Raw genomic sequence first — 21,012 nt, forward strand, 5'->3', positions numbered from 1 at the left:
CATAGAAACTCATTACTTAGATTAAGAACATTTGAAGAAACAAACCACTCAAGGACCAAAACTGCAATCGTTACGGTTTTCCCTTTGGTTGAAAAACAGAAGTGAGTCATAAAACGTTAAAATTTTAGTCTGAAAATATTCGAATAAAGATAAAAGTACCCCTTTCAAACGACATATCCACTGATGAGGAATGTATAACGAAATACAGGTGGTCTAGTAACCCAGTCTAGTGTCAGCCTGTGCTACGGCAAAGTGGTAGTTGGCTCTGGTAGTTGGCGGCTCTGGGACGACTGCGAGAGGCCAAGGATGGGGATTGAAATGTGGTCCAGATTTATTCTAGCAGAAAATTTAGGAATGCGCTGCGGGGGCATCTAGCGGCGTTCATGTCGATTACTGCCGAGAAGATTGTAAATGACCCTAATTACCTTTGGAAGTCTCTCCCTCTTTCTGAGAAGCTGAACCACGAGGATTCCAATTGGATCCTAGAGTCTTAGTGGGTTGCCCATTTCAAAGTCAGTTTGGAAAACCCAACCAGTGTAGAAATTTATTTCGATGGTGAGAGGGCTTCGTTGCTTGATTCTAGTCAAAAAACTAAATTCTATCATGAACACCGTCTGACATTAAGGAGGCTGAGTTGAAGCTTAGAAAGAAGATATTCTCGGCTGGTGCCGACAGTATTGGTGCTGAGCATTTTATTGCCATAAGTGACCTCCTCCATAACCACCTTGTATTACTTTTTCAAATGGTTTTTAACGTTGGAATCGTTCTGGAAAAACAATCATGTTCATCAAATAATCCAGTGACTGTCTTAAGCGTTTTCACAAAGACATTTGAGCTTCTGATTGTTGACCCCTTAAAAGAAAAGTGCATTATACCACCATTCCAGCTCGGGTTCCAGTCAGGTTTGGGTTGCTTCCATGCCCTTAAAAGTCTCTGTAATATACTCAGAGATACAGTAGCATCCGGGAGCACTGATTATCTAAAACAACGCGTCTCTCACTGCGCTGATTGGCCTACCTGATAGTCGCATTTCAAAGGGTGGATACATAAGAGTTTTGTTATGAAGAAGATCAGCTAAGTACATACCGGTCGATATCTAGTCTTCAACAAAATTTTTATAACTTATCTGATAGGTATCTACAAATAGGACAAAGTATGAATGTTGCGAAGTCACAATGTCACCTTCTTTAATTTACACGGTAGATATGTGCCAGATAGTGTCTGTCAAGGTGATGGGTTTAGCATTGCTTCGAAATCCTGAACCAAACTTCGAAATCCTGAACCAAACTTCGAAATCGGAACCTGGTTCCTGAACTTCGAATTACTTATGCTACTGTGGTTATACGGAAGCATGTGTAAGTTGTTACTTCAGGCCCCTCGGTGGTTCAAGAATAGGTACATCCCTAACTGTTTTGGTGTGGTTGACATGTTTATTTTGTTTTCTTTTATTGTAAGATCCTTTTCTTTTTTTGTTTATAGTTGGGTAATAAATAACATTCATTCATTCACTATGGTTTAATGATTAAAGCATCACCGAAAGCTGGACTAGGAAGTTCAAGACAATAGAAGAAGAAATAAAAATAGCAAGTTATAGTAATTGGGGGCATATTTGATGAAATAGAAGACTTACACATGTTAAATTAAACGATTATTAGAGAGTTTAGGGGTCCTATCCTCCAAAAATGGATTGTTTCCCTCTCAAAATGAAATCTGTAATTTTAATCTAACTCATCTGTATTTTTAATCTGGTTCGTAATAAAACTGGTCCAATTTACAAGACAAAAATGCTCTAAATCGCTAAAAGGACAGCACTCTTTTCAACAGATAAGGGATCTGAACGCACTAATGCTGAAACTCTTTGACACTGTTACAGAATAAAAGAAATACTTACCTCTTTGAGGGGTGATGGTGTGGTGAGGAGTAATTTGTCCAATTCTTTGACTATCTGTGCTTTGGCGTCCTTTTTTGTACGAGATTGAAAATCGGAGGCATCTGAAAGTTTGCGGCCATGACCAGGCTATAACAAATAATTTTAATCAAAATCATGTGAAAAATTTTGTTGGTAAAAACAAAAATTTGCAGTTGGCAAGTTTACTCCTCATTACATTGGCAGTTCATGCATTTTATCTGATTTCGTAGGATTCTGAAGTTGAATCCTAGTCACTCCAGAATCTAACCGAGTCTCCACATATCCACACCCTCTTCAATTGACGGTCCAAATAATTGACATGATGTATTACGCTCTTGGGCAATATAAATCATACAAATTTTTAATATCATTAAAATAATATCATAGTATCATTAACATACAAGAGATCCAAATATGATATTTAACATTTTCAGTAGAACGTTGCAATAATATAATCGGTTCTAAAATGTCTACACGTACTTCGCTTTGTTCATTCGTCTCTATTAATAGATCACGTTATTGTTATATTTACAGGAAAAACTAAAGACGTCAATTAACAAAACTTTAAAGGGGGATGTATTTTTCAAAGCTAAGGAGGAGAGATGGGAGGCTAATTTGTCATTTTTAAATTACTGTAATAAATTTACGAAAAAACATATTTTTCAACCTACAACGGGGACGCCGGGGGGCACAAGGGGGATATATAAACGACCGGGACACAGGGACACAACTACAACGGGGACGCTGGGGGATATATAAATGACTACGGGGACACAGGGAATGTTTGAATAGCAATCATCATCAACAAAGCTCAAGGGCAATCATTAGAATAATGAGGTATAGATCTGAATACAGATTGTTTTTCCCATGGACAATTATATATTGCATTTTCAAGAGTTGGTAAACCCGACAATCTATTTATATGCACAGACAATGGGACACTGAAGAATGTTGTATATTCGCAAGTTTTACGTAGTTAAAAACATATATATATATATATATATATATATATATATATATATATATATATATATATATATATATATATATATATATATATATATATATATATATATATATATATATATATATATATATATATATATATATTACGCGCGCGGGGAGGCTTGGGGGGGCGCCAAGCGCCCCCACCAACTAGGTATTGGGGTGGCGCGAAGCGTCACCCCAACAGCTAGTTAGCAATAAGAATTACTCCAAAAGATATTTTATAAATCTAGGGAGTAAACTTAGGAGGAAACATGTCACCTCACCCATAAATAGACGCCACTGAGGCAGTTGTTTTCATTGCAATAGAGCTATAGCTGTGAATGAGTGTTCAATCAGTTGATTCCACTGATTTGTATTATATTTACACTCAAGAAATGACCGCTTGAGCCAAATCAATATGAGGATTTTTACATAGGCTAGTTAGTCTTAATTAGAAAGCACCCCCAACATTGACTCACTGTTGTTGTCGCTGATTTTAATGAAGGTTTTCCAAAACTATGTTGGATACTTCTGATTCCAACAGTTCGACAATCGTTTGATTTTTGAATTAAAATGGAATAGTTGTGTGCATAACTGTAGAAAAAGCCAAGACAGAGGGTCAAATTGAGTGAGAGGTAACTCTGGCATTAACCGCTCTTTGTATTCGCTGTTCAAATTTTCATAGCCTTTTTTTATTTCCGCTTCATTTTTGCAGTCTCTTGAAAGAAATGCGTTGGTATCTCTGCAGGAGGGGGAAAAGTGATAAACCAACTGCTTTGGCAAATTGCCTTTTACGAATCAAAAGGCTCAAACGATGTAAGCATAGCTGTCCAATTGTATTCCAATTAAATAAAAAAAAACAAGTTTTTTTTAAAATGAAAGTAAGGAGCAACATTAAAACTTAAAACGAACAGAAATTACTCCGTATCTGAAAGGAAGTTTTCCTCCTCAACGCCTCGCTCTTTACGCTAAAGTTTGACTCTTTCTCGTAACTCTATTTTTAAAACAGTAAGAAACTTTAGCGTAAAGAGCGGGGAGTTGAGGAGGAAAAGCCCCCTTTCATATACGGAGTAATTTCTGTTCGTTTTAAGTTTTGATGTTGCTCCTTACTTTCATTTAAAAAACTTGTTTTTACTTAATGTCTGGACGTTTTTGAATTAATGCATATTTTGATCTTGGCTCTCCGCACATAAATAATTAAAACGAAATTTGCATATTAATTAATTGCAATTAGTCGGAAGATTTTGAGAAAAAAGGAGCGAGGGAGGAGGCCTAGTTGCCCTCCAGTTTTCTGATTACTTAAGAAAGTAACTAGAACTTTTAATTTTTTACAAACGTTTTCATTGGTAAAAAATATACTTAACTTTCGAATTAATTTACGTAACGAACTTCTATATTCGTATGTTTTTATTGCGTGTATGAGGGGGTTCAACCCTCGTCGATATCTCGCTCTTTACCCTAAAGCTTAAATTTTATCCCAATTCCTTAAGAATGACCCCTGAATCACAAAGGTCGTAGAATAAATAGTTGAAATTACTAAAAATACTTTAGCGTAAAGAGTGAGGTATAACGAGGAGGTAAACCCCTCATGTGCGTAATAATTTTTGTTCGTTGTGAGTTTTAATGCTGCTCCTTACTTTCAGTAGAAAAAAACTAATATATTTGTTTTTTCAAATAATGCTAGAAAATCCTGCGCCCCCTTCATTGAAATTCTCTTCCCCCATGACAAGTTTCTCCATAGAAATATCCTCCCACGTAACGCCCCCTCAAATCTCCCCCCTAAACAAAAAATACCCCCGAAAACGTCTGTACACTTCCCAGTAACCATTACTATATGCAAACACAGGTCAAAGTTTGTAACTTGCAGCCCCTCCCACGGGGACTATCGTCCCTAAAGACATAGTTATTAGGCTTTCCGACTATGGTGAATAAAATGACTATCTCAGAATTTTGATCCAGTGACTTTTGGGAAAAAATGAGCGTGGGAGGGGACCTAGGTGCCCTCCAATTTTTGGATCACTTATAAAGGGCATTAGAACTTTTAATTTCCGTTAAAATGAGCCCTTTCGCGACATTTTAGGACCAATCAGTCGATACGATCACCCCTGGGGAAAAAAAAAAACAAATAAACACGCATCCGTGATTTGTCTTCTGGCAAAAAATGCGAAATTCCACATTTTTGAAGATAGGACCTTGAAACTTCTACAATAAGGTTCTCTGATACGTTGAATCTGATGGTGTGATTTTTGTTAACATTGTATAACTTTTAGGGGGTGTTTACCCCTATTTTCTGAAATGAAGCAAATTTTCTCAGGTTCGTAACTTTTGATGGGTATAACTGATCTTGATGAAACTTATATATTTAAAATCAGCATTAAAATGCGATTCTTTTGATGTAACTATTGGTATCAAAATTCCATTTTTTAGAGTTTCGGTTACTATTGAGCCGGATCGCTCCTTGCTACAGTTCGTTACCACGAACTGTTTGATAAGGACTTGTCTTTACAAGTTCTATGTCATAGGAGACATTTCAGCGTGAAACTGGGAGTACAGGGCAAGACTTGGAAACCCTGTCAGGAGTTCATTGTTTCCTGAAAGGGTTTCCAAGTGTAGCCCAGTACTTACTCTAGGTTTCACTTTTTAGAGTTTGATAAAATTACCAGGAGAGAGAGAAAGAGAGAAAGATGGGTTTATCAATATAAATAACAAAATAAAACAAGCAAATGGCCCGAAGCAAAGCTTGTTTGGGCTTACAACCCCAATACACATACAAATAAAAACAATACGAAAAAGAAGAAAATAAAAAAGAAAGAAAATAAAAAAGAAAAAAGAAAAGAAAAAAGAAAAGAAAAGAAAAGAAAAAGAAAAGAAGAAGAAAAAATTCAATTACCCTGCATTTCAATCGATACGGAATTACACTTCAAAAGAGACAAAATAAAAAGAAACTAAAACCACTTGACCAGTATCGCCCAAAACAAAACCGACATCTTGGCTCCACTTGAGGTCCACTCAACTATCAAAACGATAAATATTAAGGCAAAATAGCTTTAATTCCCGCCGAAATTCAGGAAAATCATCCATGTTTCTCAAAGTCGTAGGTAGTGCATGCATTCAGGGGAATAAAGTTGCATTTCGACTTTTCTGGACAAACAGAGCATTGAAGGGAAGAAAGTAAGCTTCAAGATGATTAGTCTTTTAATTTCAAGTCTTATGCAGAGCAGATGGCAAAAAAACACAGTATCACTCATAGTAGGTCTACAAGCCAGATTACACAGCGACAAACCTATGGCTTTCTCCTGTATTGAATAAAAGAAATACCATCAAAGTAAAGACTAGATGGGTGGTAAGATGAATCTTCAGAAATTCAAAGAAAACCCTATTTGACTTCAATAAATTTACTAATATTTCAATAAATTTTAATAAGTTTTGTCAGAATTAAGACCAGATTTAGGATTGCTTTTTAAGCAGTTTTCATACTACATATGCAGTTTCCTAGCCTAACATGTAGTGTTACGCTGTGTAACTATAACATTTCACGCTTAAACAAGTATTTCCTGGTAGATTCATGTAAACATCTAAAAAACCATCATAATCATTGTCCAAAATCATCACAGTCATGATAGGCAAACAATTAAAAAATTAAAACTGGAATGCAGAGAAGTTTATTCCTGTCAGGTCAAAATTTACTAGTTGCTCACCAAGAATTTCCGTTTTGATGTACTATGTTGACTTATCCATAACACAACATAAGCTTACATAACACAAAATTTACTTTAGAGCTCAATTCTGCTTGATATTGCCTACATTATAGACAAAATTTACTGAAAAAGATTATATATATATATATATATATATATATATATATATATATATATATATATATATATATATATATATATATATATTAGTTTTATATATATATATATATTAGTTTTATATATAATATATATTCATATATCACATATGATATCGATAAAAATGATATCTTTAAAAATACTTTTCATAACAAACATAATTTTTCCTTTGGTCATTCAAGAAGTTATATTTGTGTTGGTGGGGAAGATAGATAAATCTGTGGGATGGAGAGGTATATACTCACTATATACTAGCAGTGTGACGTTTTTGATTAGGAAAGAGGCACAAATGAAAAAGACGTGTATGTACCCCAATTTTTATTGTTTACGAGAGGGAGGGGTTAAATCAGGCTTTTGGAGTGAACATTAATATTCCCTCTGTACATGCACGTCTTAGGGTTCTAGCTCTGTTTGGTCACTATGTTTTGAAACAAGTGATGGGAAAAGCCTCTTAATCATGTGATATGCCAAAAAGTAAGTCTATTTCACAAATGTTGTGGCCTGAGGTAGCTGGATTATCCTATTCCTGCGTTCCACATTTAGCTTTACAAGTAAAATTGTCCTTTTTTTTCTTTTTTTTGCTTGAGATAATTCAGACTGGAAAAGTGCCCCTTTTTGTAACACCTTCTGATAGCAGTGACCCATTTTTACTAAACTTATTCTAAATAAGCTTAGCTTTTCTATAAAAAAAACTCAATCTCTGTCAATCTTTGATGTTCATTTATTTATCATTTTGTTTTCTACAATTTACCTGTGACTTGAGTCTACGATTTATTGTTGAAGTTCCATATATTTTTGAAATATTGACAAAACTAATCACAAAATTTATTGGAAGTGCAGCAAGCAAAATCACCAAAAAAATGAACGCTGATGTTTCTTGGGTAAAACTATGGCTGTTCAAAGCACAGAACAGATTTATTTCTGAAAAACTTTCCTTCTAAATCACAAAGTTGAAGTGTATGTAAGGTCAGTGCACCACAAGAAAGAAGGGGTGAAAGTAGAAACTTCAAATACTTCTCCAGGCAATAATTTAGACTTCAGATCTACTTTTAGAAGTTTCATCCAGCTAATTCAACTACTAGTAAAATTCTATATGAAAATCATTTTTCTATCTTGGAAAGTGGTTGAGGATTTTAAGTGGAACTCTCAGGGATGAATCCAGAACCTCAATGATCCTTGGAAAGATATTTTTGAAGCACTTAGCCTTACAGCTTCCCCCTCAAAAGAGTAGTGACCTTCAAAAATCTTCAACAGTCTGTGTTAAAATAATGAAACTTTGAGAATGAATCCACTGCTCAAACACAGCACACAGAACATGTCTTGATCCTCATATCTTTCCTCAGAACTGGATTTTTTAGACACTTTAGGCCAGTGGTTCCCGACCAATTTTGGGCCATGCCCCACCTAAGCATTTCAATTGTGGTATTTAAATCTGTATTCAAAATTTTACATGCATTCACTTGAAGGAAGCTCAAAAGGCCATTAACCTGGTATCGTCTTTAAAGGGTCAAGATCAACTATATGCTTTATCTATTTACCAACTTTCCTTGGATGCATTTTTGGAAATTTCATTCACTTAACTAAAAATATACTTTTCAAAAAAGGAAGAAGCAATTCAAATGAAACTTCACAGAATTACTTTCTGATATAGTTAAAATCCCACCATAAAGATTTTCTCTTAGTTTAGTAGTTTTACTCTCCATAAGAAAACACATCAAACAAAGTTTACATCTCTTGATGTGTTGTATAATGATTAGCTTATCTGGGCTTGGAAAATTCCAGTTTTAATTCCTGTTGTCTTCTTCTTTGATAGAGTGCATTATTTGAAAAGATTTAAAGTGGATAACAATGGAAGAAAACATAATAACCTGATTTGGCAAGTAGAAATATCCTGAATATTATAAAGTATGATAATAATGTGGTAAAGTTGTAGAATAGGAACTAGTAAAGTTGTAGAATAGCAACTAAACAAAAGGAGATATGCTAAAACAAAGAGGTATTTTTAGATTACAAATTGTATGCTCTTTTTTAAACAGTACTATTGACAATTCACTCTCACCCCCACCCCTGATGGGCCCATGTATAGCCTTTGGCCATCAAAGAAAAACTGAAACAAGGAAATTTTTACTTTCTAATATGCAGCATATTCATATTGACCAGACTATCATGTTTTATTCTATTTTAATTCACTTTTTTAACTCTTTTAAAGTAGTATTTGTTTTGTTTTTTTTTATTTTAGCATAAACACTGAGGCTAAATTAGAAGTTCTGATTCTACACAGAGAAACCAGTATTTAAAAAGATCAATCAATGGAAAGAACAACCCAAAGATATATTATTAGGGGTGAATATGTGTCTATCAACACAGAGGGGGGCAGTGCTGGGTGCATTGTAAGGGGAATGACTACTTTGTTGAAAATGAGAATCTAATGGCAGACTACTATTTTTATTTTATGTTAGTTTTGTATAGCCAATAGCTTAAGAATAGGATATGTAAAGGAAAAGGGCTAGGGATAAATTATTACAAACATTACTTTAACCATAAAAAGAGCAGAAAACCATCAATCCAAAAATGCCTTTCATTTTGTTCCAGCAGATCTTCCTTCTGGAGAGCAGCTGCAATTTTCACAAGAATTTAATAAATTAAATTTTTTATAAATCTCTAGGGTTAGCCTATATTTGGGACAATCAGGGGCAGGGTGGAGTGCATTGTCAGAAGTGACCATAATAGCCTATTAGGGAAGTACAAAAAAATAAGCAGCCTGGCCTAATTGTAATACCTTTTATTTTGGAACTTTTCTGTTACCAGTTTTTTTTTCTCTGCCTTTAGTTCTGAAAATACAATTCCTGTTATTTGAGTAGAATTCTGAGCCATATCAATGTTGTTGTTTTTTTCAAAATTTAAGAAATGTATTTGCATATCTTTAAAACCTTATAAATTTGGATTGAGCAAAGTTATGAAGCTGAAAACAATTTTTTTGTACTTCATTCAAGCAGAAGATCAATTTTGCATGGTTTCACTTTTATAAGACAAATTTTTGAAGGGCATCAAAGGTCAGGACCCTCTAGAGGGGGAGGGAGTATGGGTAAAATTCTAGTTAATTGACTTCTTGCTATCTCAAAAAAGGCTTAGGTTAGGAAAATGAAACTTTCAGGGATGAATCTACAGACTAAAGTATGTCCTGGGAAGGTATTTTGAAGCAATTACCTCCACTCCTTCTCCCTCTGGAGGGCCCTGACCTATGATGACCTCTAAAAATATGCATGTTCTAAAAGTAAAACCTTGCAAAATAGATCTTCTATTAATTGAAGTACAACAAAATTGTTTTCAGCATCATAACTTTGCTCAATTCCATTTTATAAGTTCTTAAAAGATATGCAAATACATTTCCTAAATTTTGAAAAAAAAAACATGTGACATGGCTCAGAATTCTACTCAATTAACAGGAATTGCATTTCACAACTAAAGGCAGAGAAAAAGCAACTAGTAACCAAAAATTAAGGTAAAATGTTGTTTTGTCAAAATTTCGATAGGTATAGAACTGTCATGTAGGAAAATTTCAGGGCCCTCTAGAGGGAGAAGGAGAGGAGGTGGGTACTTTAAAATACCTTCCCAGGACATACTTTAGCCTGTAGACACATCCCTGAAAGTTTCATTTTTCCAACCTAAACCCTTTCCGAGATAGCAAGAAGCCAATTCACTAGAATTTTACCGAGGTATGTACTTCACAATGCCTCCCCATGACAAACTTTAGCCTTTAGACCCATCCCCGAAAGTTTCATTTTCCTAACCTAACCCCTTTCAAAGATGGCCAAAAGTCACTAAACTAGAATTTTACTCGCAGGGTAAAATTAGCACTATTTATGGAGAGTAGAACTGCCAAATAAATACCTGGAATTTCGCTAGAAAATCTCCAAAAATCCTGAGAAATGCTAGCTAGGCGTAATTCATTTCTTTCATGGAGTAGCTATTGCCTCTCCTTAATAGGAATACTATTGGTCCATTAGCCTAGAATCAGCTCATTTTTATTTTGAGGTTTGAAGTAGCCTAGAGTACTTACTTTGAAAGTTTTTTGTTCACCAACAGTGGGACTCATACTTAGGAAGGTTGTCTAAAGGGCAATATATTTCTTTAAATGTTTCAACGTGTCAGCTGAGTTGCTACTGACGATTTTGGTTTTCAAGCCAAGAAACAAGTTTATCAACGTTTTATATTTGCCTTGCAAATGCCATCTATTTTTAATCTACCTTTAATCTGATTGGAATATTTTCTCAGAAATATTAATACAAATTCCACATCTTTTAAATATTTACTAGAAGCGGTAAATTTATTAAGCCAGGAAAGGACCTCGGAATGATGAAAGTAACGTTGGAGGAGAGGATTACTATTTGGAAGGTCTGAATTAATTGTAGGATAAATTATACCTGTTAACCCCAGAAAATGCAGGATAAGTGAAGTCATATGTCTACAAAATAACCAATCTTTTCGAAATGGAAAAAATTTACAAATTTAAATGCGGTGAGCCTAAAGGAAATTAATTATGAAAGGTTTAACATTTTCTGCAATTTAAAAATAAGCTATGTTTACAATGAGATTCACGTGATTTAATAGTTTTATTCGCCTAGTATTTCATACCATCAAACAAATTGTGGTGACGAACTGTAAAAACAAGCGACCCAGCTCAGTAGTAACCAAAACTAAAAAACAGAATTTTGACACTAATAGATACACCAAAAGAATTGGATTTCTATGCTGATTTGCAATATATAAGTTTAATCAAATTTATTCGTACCTTTCAAAATTGACGAGCCCGAGAATAATTGCCTTATTTTGAAAAATAGGGGAAAACATCCCTTAAACGTCATAGTATCTTAACGAAAATCACATCATCACAAACAGCACATCAGAGAACCATACTGTAGAAGTTTCGAGCTCTTACTGCAACAATATAGAAATTCGTACTTTTTGCCAAGGGACCAATGACGGGTGCTTGGTATTTACCAAGTGACATATAGCGATCGCAATTTCTGTCTGTCTGTCCCAGTTTTGCTAGTTTGGGCACTTCCAGATAAGCTAGGATGGGTGATCGGATCTTAATGAACTTTGATATTTAGAAGGATATCGCGTCACATAGCTTTTATTTTAAATCGCTACCGGATCCAGTGACATTTGGGGTGGTGGAGGGGGAAACCTGAAATTTTGGAAACTGCTTAGAGCTGAGGGATCAGGATGAAACTTGGTCTTAAAAATAAGCGCAAGTCCTAGATACGTAATTGACATGTCCAGACTGGATCCGCTCTTTTTTGGGGGATTTGGGAGAGACCTAATTCAGTAATTTGGAACAATTAGAAAAAATTAGATATTTTTAACTTATAAACGGTGATTGGATCATAATGAAATTTCATATTTAGAAGGACGTTGTGTCCCAGAGCTTTTATTTAAAATACTGACTGGATCGAGTGACATTGGAGGGAGTTGGAGGAAGAAAACGGAAATCTTAGAAAATGCTTAGAGTGGAGAGATCGTGGTGATAATTGGTAAGAAGAATAAGCACAAGTCCTAGATACATGATTGATATAACCAGATCGGATTGAAAATCTGGTCTGGCTATGTTGATGAAATTATTTTCAATGTTATTTATATTGATGAAATTATGGTTTATAATGGCCTTAGGCCATCAAACTAAAAAAAAAAAACTGAAACAAGGAAATTCTTACTTTATGATATGCAGTACCATATTATTATGTTTTATTCTATTTTTTCACCATTCTTAACTATTTTAAAGAAGTATTTGTTTTAAAATTTATAGCATAATCACTGAGGCTAAATTAGATATCTTTATTCTACACAGAGAAACCAGTATTAAAAAGATCAATCAATGGAAAGAACAATACAAAGATACATTATTAGGGATAAATACGTGTCTATCGACAGGGAGGAGGCAGTGTTGGGCGCATTGTAAGGGCAATGTCCACTTTGTCGAAAACGAGAATCTAATGGCAGAATACTATTTTTATTTTATGTTAGCTTTGCATAGCCAATAGCTAAAGAATAGGATATGTAAAAAGAAGGGGCTATGGAATTGACAAACCCAACTTAAACCATAAAAACAGCGGAAAACCATCAATCTAAAAATGCCTTTCATTTTGTTCCAGCAAATCTTCATTCTGGAGAGCAGCTGCAATTTTCCCCAAGAACTTAATTATTTGGATTTTTTATAAATCTCTAGGGTTAGCCTATATCCGGGGCAATCAAGGGGCAGGGTAGATTGCATTGTCAGAAGCGACCATAATAGTCTATTAGGAAAGTATGAAAAAAAACAAGGGTAAAATTCTAGTTAATTGACTTCTTGCTATCTCAGAAAGGGTTTAGGTTAGGAAAATGAAATTTTCAGAGATGAATCTACAGACTAAAGTATGTCCTGGGAAGGTATTTTGAAGCAATTACCTCCACTCCTTCTCCCTCTAGAGGGCCCTGACCTTTGATGACCTTTAAAAATATGTGTGTTATAAAAGTGAAACCTTACAAAATAGATCTTCTGCTTAATTGAAGTACAAAAAATTTGTTTTCAGCTTCATAACTTTGCTCAATTCATAACATATCAAACCATTGATATGGCTCAAAATTCTCCTCAAATAACAGGAATTACATTTTCAGAGCCAAACGCAGAGAAAAAGTAACTAGTAACTGAAAATTAAGGTAAAATGTTGTTTTGTCAAAATTTCAATATGTATAGACCTGTCATGTGGACAAATTTCAGGGTCCTCTAGAGGGAGGAGTGGAGATAGGTACTTTAAAGTACCTTCCCGGGACATACTTCAGGCTGTAGACCTATCCCTGAAAGTTTTATTTCCCTAACCTAAACCCTTTCCGAGATAGCAAGAAGTCAATTAACTAGGATTTTACCGGAACTGCCAAATAAATACTTGGAATTTCGCTAGAGAATCTCCAAAAATCCTGAGAAAGGCTAGCTAGGCTTAATTCATTTCTTTCATGGAGTAGCTATTGCCTCTCCTTAATAGGAATAACCTACTATTGGTCCATTAGCCTAGAATCAGCTCATTCTTATTTTGAGGTTTGAAGTAGCCTAGAGTACTTACTTTGAAAGTTTTTTGTTCACCAACAGTTGGACTCATACTTAAAGAAGGTTGTCTGAAGGGCAAGATATTTCTTTAAAAGTTTTAACTTGTCAGCTGAATTGCTACTGACGATTTTGGTTTTCAATCCAAGAGACAATTTTATCAACGTTTTATATTTGCGTTGCAAATGCCATCTATTTTTAATCTACCTTTAATCTTATTGGAATATATTCTCAGAAATATTAATACAAATTCCACATCTTTTAAATATTTACTAAAAGCGGTAAATTTAATAGCAGTCAGGAAATGACCTCGGAATGACGGAAGTAACTTCGGAGGAAAGGAGGATTACTACTTGGAAGGTCTGAATTAATTGTACGGTAAAATATAATCCTGGAAAATGCAGGATAAGTGAAGTCATGTGTAAAATAATCTTTTCGAAATGGAAAAAATTACAAATTTAAATGCGGTGAGCCAAAAGAGAAGTAATTATGAATGGTTTAACGTTTTCTGGAATTTAAAAATAACCTATGTTTACAATGAGGTTCACGTGATTAATAGTTTTATTCGTCTTGTATTCCATATCATCAAACAGTTCGTGGTATCGAACTGTAATAACGAGCGACCCAGCTCAATAGTAACCGAAACTCTAAAAAACGGATATTTAATACCAATAGTTATATCAAAAGAATCACATTTTAATGCTGATTTTAAATATATAAGTTTCATCAAGTTTAGCCATTTTTATGGCACTTGGTATTTACCAAGTGAGGGATCCACTCTCTTTTGGGGAGTTGAGGGAGGGTTAGTTTTGAAAAATAAGAGAAAATGAGGCATCTTTAACTCAGGAAGGAATGATCGGATCTTAATTAATATTTCATATTTAGAAGGACCTCGTAACTCAGATCTCTATTTTAAATCCTGACCGGAACCAGTGTCACGGGAGGGAGTTGGAGGGGGGGCAGAAATCTGGTGATTTGTATACTATCAGGATGAAACTTAGTAGTAAGAATAAGCACAAGTCCAAAATACGTGGCTAACATGAACGAACCGGATCTGTCCTCTTTTTTTTTGGGGGGGGGGGGGTAAATCGGAAAAATTAAAAGATGAGGTATTTGTAACTTACGAACGAGTAATGGGATCTTAATTACATTTGATGTTTAGAAAGATATTGTGCTTCAGAGCTCTTATTTTAGACCCCGACAAGATCCGGTGATATTAGGGGGAGTTTGAGGGGGAAACCGGAAATCTAGGAAAACCTGAAAATTGAGGTATCTTTTTCTTACGAATTGGTGATCGGATCCTAATGAAATATGATATATACAAAGAGCTTATGTCTCAGATGCTCCATTTCAATTCGAATCGGATCCGCAGACATGGGGGCTGGAGGGAGGAAACAGAAATCTTGGAAAGCGCTCAGAGTGGAGAAATCGGGATGAAACTGGATAGAAATAATAAGCACAAGTTCTAAATACGTGATTGACATAATTAGAACGGATCCGCTCTCTTTGGAGGGGGGGGATAATTCAGAAAACTAAAAATTTGAGGTATTTTTAACTTAAGAACGGGTAACCACATCTCAATGAAATTTGATATTTACAAGGAACTCATGTCTCAGAGCTCTTATTTTAAATCCCAACCAAATTTGGTGCCAGTGGGGTGAGTTGGAGGGGGAAAACAAAAATCGTGAAAAACTTGAAAATTAAGATATCTTTATCTTACGTTAGCGTGATCGGATGTGAATGAAATTTGATAAATAGACAGATTTTATATCTCAGATGCTATATTTTTTATTCGAATTGGATCCGTGGAAATGGGGTTGGAGGGGGGAAGCAGAAATCTTGGAAAATGCTTAGAGTGGAGAGATTGGGATGAAACTGGATGGGAAGAATAAGCACAAGTTCTAGATACATGATTGACATAATTCAAACGGATCTGTTCACTTTCAGGGAGTTGAGGAAGGGTGTTAATTCAGAAAATCAGAAAAAATTGAGGAATTTATAACTTAAGAACGGGTGACCAGATTTTAATGAATTTGATGTTTAGTAGGAACCCATGTCTCAGAGCTATTATTTTATACCCCGACCAGATCTGGTGACATTGGGAGGAGCTGGAGAGGGAAACCGGAAATCTTGGAAAACGCTTAGAGTGGAGAGATCAGGATGAAACTTAGTGGGTAGAATAAGCAAATGCCGTAGATAACTGATTGGCGTAGTCAGACTGTGTCCGCTCTCTTTGGGGGAGGTAGGGGGAGGGGTTCAGTGCTTTGGGGAGTTTGGTGCTTCTGGAGGTGCTAGGACGATGAATATTGGTAGGCCTGTCAGGGAGATGCACAAATTGACTTGATAATGTCTATTTCCCCGATTTGACCATATGGGGGGCTGGAGGGAGAGAAAAATTGAAAAAGTGAGGTATTTTTAATTTACGAGTGGGTGATCGGATCTTAATTAATTTTAATATTTAGAAGGACCTCGTGTCTCAGAGTTCTTATTTCAAATCCCGACCGGCATTGAGCCTCTGATTTTCTTCTTAAATCAATCTATTGATTCTTAGAATTTCGCTAGAGCTCATGTCATATGAGTTCTTGGCTGTTCAGATCTCGTCACAAGTGCCATATGACCTCTTAGCTCTTGTTTAAATCAAGTTTTACCCATCAAAAACTACGAGCCTGGTAAAATTTACCTAATTTTAGAAAATAGGGGGAAGCACCCCGTAAAATTCACAGAATCTTAACGAAAATTACAACGTCACATTCAGCGTATCAGAGAACCATACAATAGAAGTTTCAAGCTCCTATCTACAACAATGTGGAATTTTGTATTTATTGCCAGAATAGCCTACCGATTACGGGTGCGTATTTCTTTTTTTTCTTAGGGGTGACTGTATCGACCCATTTGTCTTAGAATGTCGCAAACGTGCTCATACTAATGGCATTTATAAGTTCTAGTTCCCTTTTTGAGTGGCTAAGAAAGTTGGAGGGCATCTAAGCCCCCTTCCACGCTCATTTTTTCCCAAAGTCAAGGGATCAAAATTTTGAGATATCCGTTTTGTTCTGCATAGTCAAAAACCTAATAACTGTGTCTTTGGGGGTGATTTATCCCCCTATAGTCCCCGGGGGAGGGGCTGCAATTTATAATAATGGTTATTGGGAAGTGTACAGACATTTTCAGGGGGATTTCTACTGGTTGGGGGGAGAGGGCTACGTGGGATGATCTTTCCATCGAGAGTTTATTATGGGGAAAGAGAATTTCTATGAAGGGGGCGCATGATTTTCTAGCATTCTTTAAAAAAAGATAATGAAAAAATGAATATGAAAAGTTTTTTCAACTGGATATAAGGATCAGCGTTAAAACTTAAATCGAACAGAAATTATTGCGCATACAAGTACTTTTTTGTAATTTCAGCTATTTATTCTACGATCTTTGTGATTCAGGGGTTATTCTTACAGAATTGGGATAAAATTTAAGCTTTAGTGTAAAGAGCAAGGTATTGACGAGTGAGAGAACCCTCTCATATATGTAATAAAGATATACGAATATAGAAGCTCATTACGTGAGTTATTTCGTATGTTACGTATATTTATTACTAACAAAAACGTTCGTTAAAAAACTAAAAGTACTAGTTGCCTTTTTAAGTAACCAAAAAACTGGAGGGCAGCCAGGCCTTCTCCCCCCACCCCCTTTTTCTCAGCCAAAAGAAAATTAATATACAAATTTCGTTTGAATTATACTTGTGCGGAGAGCCAAAATCAAAACGTGCATCAATTCATAAATGTCCAGAAATTGAATAAAAAATAAGTTTTTTCAACTAAAAGTAAGGAGCGACATTAATACTTTTGAACAGAAATTACTCCGTATATGAAAGAGGCTCTTCCCTCCTCAACGCCCCGCTCTTTACGATGGAGTTTTTTATTGTTTCAAAGAATAGAGGTCTGTGAAAGGGTTAAACTTTAGCGTAAAGAGCGGGGCGTTGAGGAGGGAACAGCCCCTTTCATATACGGTGTAATTTCTGTTCGTTTTAAGTTGTAACGTCGCTCCTTACTTTCAGATAAATAACGTTTTTTTTTAAATTTAATTTCAGTAAAAAAAAAGTCACCGGATGAGTAAACTTTCAATGTATCAGCGGAGTAGTAGTGGCGAATCCCGTTTTCAAGTCACGAAACAAGTTTATCAACGGTTAATATTTGCCTTGCAAACGCCATCTATTTTAATCTACTTTTCTTAGAAATATTAACACAAATTCCAAAGCGGCAAATTTAATAAACCTAGACAATGTAGTTGGTGTTTTCGGAAGGGCTATAGAGTATAGACACTGATAAGAGGAACCTCGAGGTTGCCTCGTGGAATTAAAATAAACGTCGTTCAATGGGAACCATCTATGTGAGAGAGGTTATAAATAAAATATTAGTTGGTTTTATTTTCATTTAGTATTTTTTTTATTTTGTTTTGCATTGGTCCAAAGATAAAATAGTCACTTATCCTAAAAGTTCAAAATAAGTATAATTACAGGAATTTTTTTTAACTAGTTTGTGTTCCGCATATTAACCCGTCATTATTTCTCTTATAATCAATTAAAATAGTTTTGAAATAGTCAACTGGAAACTATTTAATCTTGGAAAATTTTAAACTGTATCCAAATAAGCATGTAGGTCTTTCATTGAAATTCATATTTTTTCTTATTAAGATTAAACTAGTTTTACAAGAGTTTAGTTGTCCTGTGGAGTAGAGAGTAATGCTAGCAATTTTTCACTCCTAAGAAAACTCATTTTAATGCAGCAAAGTTAGCTCATCAGCCTTTAGTTTTTGCAAGCTTGATGTCAGAATATTATCTTTTTGGATTTTTTTTGTCTTTCCCTTAATTTATTTGGATGTTGAAAGGATTTTGTGTAGATGTTTGGGTTTTTAGCTTGAATAGCTAACTTGTTTATCAATACTAAGAAAAAACTGCCCACTCAAGCAAAACGCCCAAGGTTGATTTTATATAATTATGTCGAAATTAAAGAACAATGAGTCGAGTTTCACAATAAACCTAAAAAAGGAGTCAGTTGTTTTGTCAAAACACAGAAAAACTAAATTTAAAATTAATGAAGGAAGTCCTTCAAAAAAGGGATAAAAGCTTCAACCAAAGATGAACTTTTATAACGTACTGAATTAAAAACAATGTCTAGTGGCGGGGAAGGGGCTACCTAAACTGAATACTTTTATACACCAGGTATTGAATAACTATATTTTGAATAACTAGATAATGAGTATTCAAACATTGATTAGGGTATTAACACTGCGTTTGAGCATTCAAAGATTATTCATCCGCCAAGCGCTTTTACTTATCCTTAGCGTTAAACAAGACGGAAATGAATGGTTAGGAGGATTATTGCTTGGAAGGTTTGAATTAATTGTTGGATAAATTATACCTGTTAACCCCTGCAAATGCAGGATAATTGAAATTATTTGTATACAAAATATCTAATCTTTTCGAAATGTAAAAAAAATACAAATTTAAATACGCTGAACTAAAAGGAAAGTAATTATGAAATGTTTGACGTGTTCTGAAATTTAAAAATAAGCAATATTTGCAGTGAGGTTCATGCGATTAATGGTTTTATTGGGCTAGTTTTCCATACCATTTCAGTTAAAGGTTACTGGATAAGTATTTGTTGTTGTCTTTTAAAGACTACATCTGGGAAAATTAGGCCGAACCTGGTAAAGTCAGATATTGGATTTAACAAAGCATTATACAAGTCACAGTTCTTTGTCTGGATGTTGGGATTGATGAAGAATAGATTTTAGTATGAATTTTGGTTGTGGTGTTCTCGCACTGGGGTGGCCTTCTCTGTTGTCTCCTACCTTGTATGTTTTTTTCTTTTCTTTCGTTTGTTATTTCGGTATTTTCTTACCTCTGTTTTATGGGCGATACATCGAGCCCTGCTTCCCATCGTCCAGTTTAAAAAATTATTTATTATGTAATTTGGTCAATAAAATACCCTGTCTTGTCTTGACAGTGGCTAGATACAGATATGAAACGTAAATACTGGAAAAAGTCGAGGAAGACATAATAAATATTTTTCAGAAGAATTACTTTAGGATAATTTTGGGACCTTTTTGACTAACCATATATCAGACAATAAATTCTGGGGAAAATTTAGCCCAATTTCTAATTTTTAGACTGTAATGAAAAAAACAACATTATGTGTCTTATGTTACGGGCAAAGGATGTGTTTTGGAAGCCCATATGTAGTAGTGATAGTAGTGATGAGTTTCTAAAAATGTTGTTGTTGGAGTTTCAGTTTTTATGAAGATAGTACAAACAATAAGAAGCAAATGAGATTCAGCAGTCTGAAAAAAGGAAAAGCGGTTTTCGAATAACTAGGCAAATAAATAAAAATTAACAAATAGGTAGTCAGCCAATAGAAAGGTCGTCTTTAATTTTCATCACTTGTGCTTTTGTAACGATAAATGGCCAGTTCTATTCAAAAAACTCTTTGGAACACAGGAGCTTATTTTGGAAGAAAGACAAAAAAAGAAGAAAAATGAAGCTTTTCAGTTGGTTATGGTCATGAAGCCTATATTTTGTAAAACCTATAACATAATCCTTTTAAAATATAAGTTTATTGAGTCCTTTGATCGTACTTCTGCCCCAATCTAATGTATTACTTTCTGGAAAAATGTAATTGAAGGGAAGCAGATGGTCAGTGTACCGCGAAATTGGGAAAATTCGCTCCATTTACTGCCTCAGAATGAAATAACGAGATTATCCCAATAACGACTCAAATTGCTTGCATTTCTATAAATCTAACAAGCTAGTTCCTAGTCAACGTGTAACTGAAAATATTCAGATTCTAAAAAGTATATTTTGTGCCAAGAATGCTATATTAAAGCTAATGAAGCCATGTATTTAGAAAAGAACAAGCAGTTCGCTTTCATTTGTTTTGGATTTATTGAATACTCTTGTAGAACCTTTTTGGCCAGACAAGGTATGATCATAGGTAGTGGAACTGCGCTGCCTAAGTAGAGGGACGTGGGTTCTATATATAATTTCTTTTTTACCAAGGTACTTCATATGAAAAGATTTGTTGTAGAAACTTCGGAAGGAGCTCTTTCGATTGAAAATTCTAGTGTCCTTTTAAGGATTCAAAAGTGATTGAGCAGCCAGTCCCCCTCCCTCGCCCCTTTTTCCCCAAAGACAC

The 21,012-nt window shown here is 34.9% G+C and overlaps 1 protein-coding gene across 2 annotated transcripts in view; it reads right to left on the bottom strand.

Moving 5' to 3' along the window:
* The window catches only part of LOC136029314 (UTP--glucose-1-phosphate uridylyltransferase-like), a 36,984-nt gene extending 22,879 nt beyond the window's left edge, over positions 1 to 14,105 (bottom strand). The window contains exons 1-2 of one of the 2 annotated variants that reach the window (XM_065707583.1): positions 13,851 to 14,105; positions 1,892 to 2,017 (exon numbers count right to left, since the gene is read on the bottom strand). In XM_065707583.1, coding sequence (XP_065563655.1) covers positions 1,892 to 2,017; positions 13,851 to 13,886 — 162 coding nt within the window. In that variant the 5' untranslated portion in view covers positions 13,887 to 14,105. Of the gene's footprint in view, positions 1 to 1,891; positions 2,018 to 10,810; positions 10,964 to 13,850 lie in introns of those variants that run through there. The other variant, XM_065707582.1, reaches the window with a different exon arrangement.
* Positions 14,106 to 21,012: the final 6,907 nt, after the last annotated feature.

This window comes from Artemia franciscana, chromosome 7 (genome assembly GCF_032884065.1).
Source record: "Artemia franciscana chromosome 7, ASM3288406v1, whole genome shotgun sequence".
Lineage (NCBI taxonomy): Eukaryota > Metazoa > Arthropoda > Branchiopoda > Anostraca > Artemiidae > Artemia > Artemia franciscana.